This window comes from Stegodyphus dumicola, chromosome 7, assembly GCF_044657685.1.
Source record: "Stegodyphus dumicola isolate Sdum_Otavi_A_Nest chromosome 7, ASM4465768v1".
Classification (NCBI taxonomy): domain Eukaryota; kingdom Metazoa; phylum Arthropoda; class Arachnida; order Araneae; family Eresidae; genus Stegodyphus; species Stegodyphus dumicola.
Window position 1 is genome coordinate 109120589 of NC_140774.1, and position 9976 is coordinate 109130564.

The 9976-nt window shown below is 29.2% G+C and overlaps 1 protein-coding gene across 1 annotated transcript in view; it reads right to left on the minus strand.

The window, feature by feature from the left end:
- Nucleotides 1-8951, minus strand: part of LOC146996309 (uncharacterized) — a 58313-nt gene extending 49362 nt beyond the window's left edge. Inside the window, exon 1 of the mRNA XM_085820708.1 lies at nt 8471-8951. Coding sequence (XP_085676834.1) covers nt 8471-8599 — 129 coding nt within the window. The 5' untranslated portion in view covers nt 8600-8951. The remainder of the gene's footprint in view (nt 1-8470) is intronic.
- Between the last annotated feature and the right edge of the window lie 1025 nt (nt 8952-9976).

Genomic DNA, 9976 nt, shown 5'->3' on the forward strand with positions numbered 1-9976 from the left:
ATTTGACCCCTTCTTTCCAAAACTGGAAAAATACACATATACATTTATTTAGATTATTTTTAATGTGTTTTATATATAAGTATGGTTACAAAAAGTATGAAAATTTTTTATAAACATCAAACTCGAATGAAAGCAGTTTACTACATTTGTAAATTGAAACTAAATACTTATAAAGACAGATAAAAAGGCTGGCATCATTCTACTCTAAAACTATGAAATTTCTCTGCGAAGAATTCCTCCTTGGTTGAGAACCCCTAGAATTATACTTAATTGATAATACTCAGTCAATTTAAATTATTACCCATTTTTTATACTATTTCTGTTTGATTATCTGCACCCACGTGAAAAGTCAGAAATCATTTGCTGACATTGTGAATTAATGACAATTGCATTTTTGTTTAAGATTTGAGTTCATAGATATTGTTCTGTTCCCAAATAATTAAAAAAAAAAAAAAAAGGAGCATTATATATATATATAAATATTATAAAGAAAAAATATTTGGCTAATCTTTGGAATATGGTAACAGGTAGTTTGGCGACATTTTGGTAGGCGATAAAGGGACTTTGGGAATAATGTGAGAAGTACTCAGTTCCGATTACACATTATTTCGTGTGAGGGAAATGAGAGATCATGAGATATGTCATGTGACATTAATGGACGAATTACAGTTCTTTAATCGGAAAAGGGGGGAAATCTGGAAATTTTGTATTTAGCTTCATTCTGTGTTGTGTGAAACAGTGTTGGTTAATTTTTGGATCCCATGGCCCTATCTAAAGTGAATTCGAAATGGGTATTTAGTGGGATTGAAAGGGGTAGTAATAAGTGTTTTTTTAAAGTTGTGCGAGATAGAAGTAAATATTGCTTATTCAGTTTTATTAAGCAGTATATTCTACCTGGTACAATAAAATCTGATTGGTGGAATACATATGTCTGTTTGGAGGATGAAGGTTTTCAACATCTTGCTGTGAACCATAAGTATGATTTTAAAGATCCTGAAACAGGTGCACATACGATTGCTTTTTATTTAGCGGAGGAAATAAGAAAAGTTTATCCACCTTGTAATCAAGATTCTGAAGAAGATTAGGTAAGATAGTATTTTTAATTATTTGAGGATATTATTTTTAAGCATTGTTCTAAATGTAAGGAGTAAATAAATTAATATGGTATTATTGGAAAATTGTTATTAGCAATGATTTAGTTTAAAATAATTAGGATTGTAAGCTAATTTTTATTAATTTAATGTATGTGCTTATTTATATTGTAAGTAGTGTTTTTTAATTTAATTATATTTTAATGAAATGACAGTTATTTTGTGAATGATATGTTTGTAGCAATTTGGTATACGTTTCAGTGGAAGTAAACATGCATGGAAATAATTTAAATATTTGACACTAAGTATTTGCAACCATTTTTAATGTTTGCATTAAATTCGTTGGTGACGTTTATAATAGATAATTTAGAGGTAAAAGTTTTTGGATATTTTATTTATTTTATACGTGCAAATGTTCATCCTTGGAAAGGGTATATACTTTTTTGCGATCAGGTAATTTCATATATGTCGTTTTTACCAAATTTAAAGATTCAAAAAAATTTCATGCATTTTCGTGAAATTTTTCTAATTTATGAGAAAAAAGCAGTGTACATGGATATAGTGAAGGGTGTGCGCAATGCCATTTTTGTGCAATTCTGGGATGTTTTTTTAAGCAAAAATAAGTCGACGTGTACATGTTTTAATTATATTTTAATTAAATGATAGTTATTTTGTGAATTATATGTTTGTAGGAATTTGGTATACGTTTCAGTTGAAGTAAACCTGCATGGAAATAATTTAAATATTTGACACTAAGTATTTGTAACCATTTTTAATGTTTGCGTTAGAAATTCGTTGGTGACGTTTATAATAGATAATTTAGAGGTAAAAGTTTTTGGATATTTTATTTATGTTATACGTGGAAATGTTCATCCTTGGAAAGGGTATATACTTTTTCGTGATCAGGTAATGACCTTTTTACCGAATTTAAAGATTCACAAAATTTTCATGCATTTTCGTGAAATTTTTCTAATTTATGAGAAAAAAGCAGTGTAGATGGATAAAGTCAAGAGTGTGCGCAATGCCATTTTCGTGCAATTCTGGGATTTTTTTTAAGTAAAAATAAGTCGACGGGTACATGGTTACCGTGTATGTGCGATTCTGAAAAACACAGCAAGGAGTTTGCGATTCTGCACTTTTTCCCAATTTTGCAGTTAATATTTGTCATGATTAAGCAGTTTTGTTCCATAAAATTTCTAGCATAAGTGTAATTCAGCTAGCAGATTGTTGGAAAAAGTGTTGAGTAAAAAGAAAAGAAACATGTCTTTTCTTCGTGAAGACAAGATGGCGGCGAAAAAAAATAGAGGGTTGCTGTAGCAGAGTTTGTCACCAAATTTTCGCCAAAAAATCGCCAAGTTACCATAATCCAAAGATTAACCAAATATTTACATTTTTAAACCTTGTGGGTGATGTTCAATGAAAAAAATGGTCAAATATAAAGTCTGTGAATACAAGGGCATAGTACGTGCATGCATAGATTGGCTCACACAGATCCAAAATTCTACCAAAAAAAGACTAATTTTATTAAATGCAAAACTTAAATTCTGCCAAATCCTAGCTCCAATGTTTCTCAATTTCTTAGATAAACTGCAATTCCAGATAGAGTAAACCGATGCCCTAAATAAAACAACTCGGGCATTTCTTTCATGTAACTGAAATGCAGTTTCAACAGAAAATTGTTTTGATATTGAAAATTTTATTTTAATTATAAGTAAGTCTTAAAAAATGATGTTAACTTCTGAATGCATGTCTATCCGTCCCTGGGAAAAAAATCCTTTGGCGAAGGTTGAGACTTTTAAGAAAAGAACCTTATCCACAAGCCAAAGGCTTATTCTCCATGGAGTATAATGAATTGGCTAATCTTTGGAATATAGTAACAGGTAGTTTGGCGACATTTTGGTAGGCAATAAAGGTTACTACCTAGGACTTTAGGAATAATGTGAGAAGTACTCAGTTCCGATTACGCATCATTTTGTGTGAGGGAAATGAGAGATCATGAGATATGTCATGTGACATTTATGGACAAATTACAGTTCTTTAATCGGAAAAGGGGGGAAATTTGGAAAAATATCTGCAGTAGTTTATAGCATTTTGTATTTAGCTTCATTGCGTGTTGTGTGAAAGAGTGTTGATTAATTTTTGGATCCCATGGCGCTATCTAAAGTGAATTCTAAATTTTTATTGCGTTTATCTGATAATCCAAAAGAATTGCTTGAATGGTGTAGGATTAATTGCGGATAAGTATGAATGTCCAACATGTGGGAATGAAATGAGATTGTGTGAAAGGAAGGATATTACAGATAAGTTTGAATGGCGGTGCAAGAAATCTGGTGAAAATGGACATTTTGTGAAACGGAGAGTAAGGAAGGGTATGTGGTTTGCTGAAAGTCGTTTGAGTATGGGTGAAATTTTATTAATTTCTTATTAATGGGTGAATAGACTGCCAGTTGACTACTGGATTATTGAATCTATAAGAAAAGTTTATCTGCCATGCAATCAAGATTCTGAAGAAGATTAGGTAAGTCAGTATTTTTAATCATTTGAGGATATTATTTTTATGCATGTAAGGAATAAATAAATAAATATAGTATTATTGGAAAATTGTTATTAGCAATGAATTAGTTTAAAGTAATTAGGATTGTAAGCTAATTTTTATTAATTTAATGTATGTGCTTATTTATATTTTAAGTAGTGTTTTTTAATTTAATTATATTTTAATTTAACGGTCGTGATTTTGTGAGTTATATGTTTGTAGTATTTTGGAATATGTTGAGTAGAAGTAAATGTACATGGAAAGAATTTAAACATTTGACACTAAGTATTTGGAACCATTTTTAATGTTTGCGTTATAAATTTGCAGGTGACGTTTATAACAGATAATTCAGAGGTAAAAGTTTTTGGATATCTTATTTATTTTATACATGCAAATGTTCATCCTTGGAAAGGGTATATACTTTTTTGCGATCAGGTAATTTCATATATGTCGTTTTTACCAAATTTAAAGATTCAAAAAAATTTCATGCATTTTCGTGAAATTTTTCTAATTTATGAGAAAAAAGCAGTGTACATGGATATAGTGAAGGGTGTGCGCAATGCCATTTTTGTGCAATCTTGGGATGTTTTTTTAAGTAAAAATAAGTTGATGTGTACATGGTTTAATTATATTTTAATTAAATGATAGTTATTTTGTGAATTATATGTTTGTAGCAATTTCGAATACATTTCAGTAGAAGTAAATATGCATGGAAATAATTTAAATATTTGACACTAAGTATTTGCAACCATTTTTAATGTTTGCATTATAAATTCGTTGGTGACGTTTATAATAGATAATTTAGAGGGAAAAGTTTTTGGATATTTTATTTATTTTATACGTGGAAATGTTCATCGGAAAGGATATATACTTTTTCGCGTTCAGGTAATTTCATATATGTGCATTTTACCGAGTTCAAAGATTCACAAAATTTTCCTGCAATTTCATGCAAATTTTTCTAATTTATGAGAAAAAAGCAGTATAGATGGATAAAGTCAAGAGTGTGCACAATGCCATTTTTGTGCAATTCTGGGATGTTTTTTTAAGTAAAAATAAGTCAACATGTACATGGTTACTGTGTATGTGCGATTCTGAAAAATGCAGCAAGGAGTTTGCGATTCTGCACTTTTTTCCAATTTTGCAGTTAATATTTGTCATGATTAAGCAGTTTTGTTCCATAAAATTTCTAGCATAAGTGTAATTCAGCTAGGAGATTGTTGGAAAAAGTGTTGAGTAAATAAAATGAAAAGAAACATGTCTTTACTTCGTGAAGACAAAATGGCGCCGACAAAAAAAAAAGTAGAAAGTTGCTGCAGCAGAGTTGGTCACCAAATTTTCGCTAAAAAATCGCCAAGTTACCATAATCCAAAGATTAACCAATGAATTTATGATAGTGGATAAATTTTTCAATCCTGAAAATACTAGAAATGATGATCCTGGCCATGCATCTCCAATGTTAGTGACCTCTCACGGAAAAGAGCACTCACAAATTTTCTGGAAGCATGTAACCAAATCTTGGATACGAAAATTGTCACTTGTATAGAACCTTATGTTTGTTTTCATCTTCCAGATCAACTGTTGGATTTAAATGGAATTCCCATCACATTCTGCTTGACAGTTAGAATTGCATCAACAGGAATCATGGCCAGAAAGAGTTTGAATCTTCTTTCTTTGTTTTCATACCCACAGATCTCAATTCTCTTGTATATTATATTATTTCTAGCATTCTCCCTACTCTATACTTGCCAACTTACAACATTAAAAATCGGGAGAATTTTCTCAACAAGATTTTTTAAATGATAAAAATATATAAAAAGAAAATATACTTTTTAATAATGAATTAAATTTATATAGCTATGAATTAATATCTGAAATTTCAGTAAATAATTCTTAAATAGTACAAAATATAAGATAGTGCAATTTACTTATATGTTTTAATAGAAAAATAATACTTTAATCAATGATTAATCAGTTTTTGTACAAATGCAAAGAACAGTGGCAGATTTTGCTAAGAAAGAAACTCTTTGGGGTTGGCCTGTTTTTGCTAATACAATTTTATCTAATGTAGTATTACTAATATTGGATCTAAATTTAGTGACAATGCTCAAAATCATCTAACATTCTGCATTACCATGGGGTATTGTTATGATGGCCAACATTATTCTAGACCAGAGTTTGACCTACAGTAGGGGATTGCCAAAAATTTTAGCAACTTTGATGCTTCTTTAACTCAATATAATAATTTTACAGTTGCCAAATATTTTTACATAATGTATCTGAAAAACGATAAGACAATATAAAGAAAAAATTAAAACGTTTCGATGTATTTTTTTTTTTTTTTTGTATAATAGAAACGTTCATTTCACTTTAAAAATTAAAGTCAATAACCTAAAACTGCAATAGTATATTACAGTACAGTAGCAGAGACTGATAGTTTCATTCCCACATGTGTCGGATTAGCGTAATGCTTATGGAGGGTTCCAAAAAATTTTTCATAAATATTATGGGGTCCCCAAGCCGAAAAGTTTAAGAAAGCCTGTTCTAGACCATTCACTATAATTTAAAATTCTATCAGCACTTTTTAGTTTTCCAATTAAACTTCACTGGGTGTTAATCCTTACTGCTTTTATAACTTTATCCTAGTTTATATAAATAGCTTACAAATGAAAGGAATACAAACCGATCCACCTGGCCTTATGATTTTGTTTGGATTGCCTCAAAGTTATATAAATAGGTGTTTTGTAACTTTTAATAGAGTCCTTTATGTTAACTATAGAAGCATTTACTTCTTCCTTAAAAATATAAGAAGTGAGTTCCATTGGTTACGTTTTCTAGATAAACATTTCTTCTTCTAATATAACCAGTGTGTACATATATGTTTCAAGATTTTTTTTATTTCAGAATAATGCAGCTGTTGAAATTATTTCAATTTTCCCTTCCATTTTGAACCTTTTCAAGAAAACTCTTTTCAAGATAATAATATATGTTTACTTACACTTACTAGCAAAGAAGCTGCACTTTTTTCAGCTGTTCAATTCAGAGGTGACTGGTGTAGCTCAAGATTTGCAAATCTGAATTTTCTTTTATTAAAGATGCTGAAAAACCAGTCTTTAAGTCTATCATCACTGGCATGTGGTTGACACCAAGCGCTAAATCATCCAGAGGAATTCAATTTTCTTTTAAAGTTTTAATAATTAGCTGTGCTATACATAAGCTTGTCAGATCTCATTCTACAGTAAGTAAACTTTACTCAATTTCTGGTCTTTGGATTAAAGAAAGAGACAACAACTGGATACAGTTTTGCCTTAGTATTATTGTACCTTTATTTGTACTTATTAAAAAATAAAGAAGTTCACTTATGGATTTTTGCACTAGAAATAATTGCTTTGTTTGGATATACATTTATATGCAAAAAGCTTTTTTTTTTTTTACAGTTGAAAATTAATATTAAACGATCACGACCGATCAATAATAAGCATCCACAATCCGTGATGAAGGTAATTTCTAGTAATTTTTCTTCAAGGCTACAAACCTTATTGGAATTGAAACACCATCACGTGTAGTGGTATAATAAGAAATAAAGGAAGCTCATAATTATTTACATACAAATATACATATTTTTGTTTATGCTTTGAAGAAAATTGAATAAATAAGAAATCGATTTATTCACAAGCTTTTCCTACTTAGCAAATTTTCTCTGAAAGATTTTGAAACTTTTCATAATTTGTTCATTTTTAGTTTCAAATAAAGTTAGTTAATCATAAATAAATTTATTAATATTAAATAATTAAATTATTTAATAAATTAGTTTATTTGAATTTTTTCCCTTGTAATATTATTATTACTATTATATGATAAATATTTAAATATTAGTAAGAAAAATTTTGGATCATTTATTTGAAATATTCCTTATTTTGTTATTAAAATATTTCATTTTGTAAAATAATAATAATAAAAGAAGCCAGAAGAAAGAGAAAAAAAAATATTGGCCCGTCATGGTCCATATGCTAGCATAAAAAAATAAAATACAAGATTTGAGATTAAAACAAAATCTTATGTATTAATCACTATCTGAAGTAAAAGCCTTAAAATACAAACGTCTACAATATTAGTATACATGCACTATATGAAATGAACGTTTAATAGACAGCATACTTATAAAGCAGCTGTGTAAATGTTCGAAATATACGCTACATATTTAAGCGAAGAAGATCGATATAACATTTTGCACAGCCAAGATTTCAATACCTAATGTAACAATTCGATTAATTAACTTCATCTATACTACTTCACTACATCAGGTAAGGAAATTACATACTTCGGATAACATTTTTCTATCGAAGGATAAGTATTTTCAGTATATAATGTAAATAAAGGAATAATTCTTAGCATGAAAAACACCTTTCAATGTAATAAAAGTTATAAAGAAAATAAATATACATAAAGCGTGTTTGAATTTTACACTTAACAAATAGAAATATATTTCAGAAAATCAGGCTAACTTCGAAACAAGGACGTCAAAAATGTTTCCTAATTATTAAAATTATTATGTTCGGTAAATTCAACTAGACACGGTATTTTTCTATCGAAGGATAAGTATTTACAGAATATAATGTAAATCAAGGAATACTTCTTAGCATGAAAAACACCTTTCAATGTAATAAAAGTTATAAAGACAATAAATATACATAAAGCGTGTTTGAATTTTACACTTAACAAATAGAAATATATTTCAGAAAATCAGGCTAATTTCGAAACGAGGACGTCAAAAATGTTTCCTAATTATTAAAATTATTATGTTCGGTAAATTCAACTAAACACAGTATATACGAAAAACTATACTTACCCATCTACTAGATTCAGATATATATTTATACAATGCAACTTGACTTGCATTATCTACAATTGATGATATGGAAGAATCTACTTTACGTAATGCAGCAAGATTCATTTTCAAAGCTTCATTATCCGTCATTTTGAAGATTTTATATTTTCTAGTTCATACACAATATTAAGCATAAGAAAATTATAAACTTTCGTAGATATAAGGTCTGTTGACGAGTGGAGTTGAACTGCCTGTTTTCCTAACAGATAGACAGACAGACAAAGTAGACAGATGTCTTGTTTTGCACCCGCTAAGTCTTTTTGCACCGATGGGCGAAAAATCAAGCATAGGTGCGAAGGAAAGGTATATAGAAAGACGGGCAATTTCGTATTTGAGGAGAGTAAAAAGGAACTTCGTACATCTTGTACGAGTTCAAAAGGCCAGAAAGAAAAGATGGGACAAAATAAAATTTAAAATAAATGGCCCAAAAATAATAGAGGGAAAAAAAAAAAAAAAAAAAAAAAAGGGGCTATAGAAAGGGAAAAGAAGTAGAAAATATCCTAAAATACGATTGTGTCCATGAGTGTAGTTAAAAGGAGAAGAAACTGTCTTCATTTACAATAAATAGTGTCTCACAGGTGTGTGTGTGTAGTGAGTGTGTTTGGTAATGGTGAATAGATGTGTTACTGGGGAAAAAACAAATATTGACGGTGTTAAAATGTTTCGTATTAAGGTATTTAGCATGGAATATAAAGTAATATGTATGCTTGCATCCTGAGATATCAACAAAGGTCATCAAGCAAAAGTATATATTAATTTAACCAAAGTAACTTATGCTACTTTCATTCTCATTATTTTCATACATTTTTCAAAAAACAGCAGCAGACTAACAACATAGAACCATATACAATACAAGACCACAACCGCACACACCAATATATATATATATATATATTTATGTGTGTAAATTACTTAGTATATGTATTAAAAACACAAATTAAACAGTATTTATTAATTTAACTATCATAATTTATTACAAGATTAATTATTTTAGTATCATAATTTATTACTAGTTAATTAATGTTAGTATAACACAATGAGGCACACTGTTATTTATATAAGCTCATAGTTCTAAGAATTCATTTAAGGCGGTGATGAATAAACCATCCCTTACATATGGACATTTAACAGATAGCAAAGAACAGTATGAGAAAAAATCGGTGAGGTATAATATTATTTAAAGGCGAAACTATATTCAAGCGATCTAAAAAGAAAAGAGAATCCAGAAGATCCGAGAGGAAAATAGCGCGATGCCCAAATTTTCCCTTTCATCCCCAAATTTTCCCTCTCATCCCCAAATTTTCCCTCTCTCGAGATTCCTTAAAGGCTTTGTAAGTGTTGACAGACGTGAACTGATAACGTTGGCGTCTGTTTGGAGTTGATACACAAAGGAAGCCACAAGCAATGGCAATTTCAAGTATTTTTTAATGCTTTAAACTGATGAAAAATTAAGATTTATTGATTTAA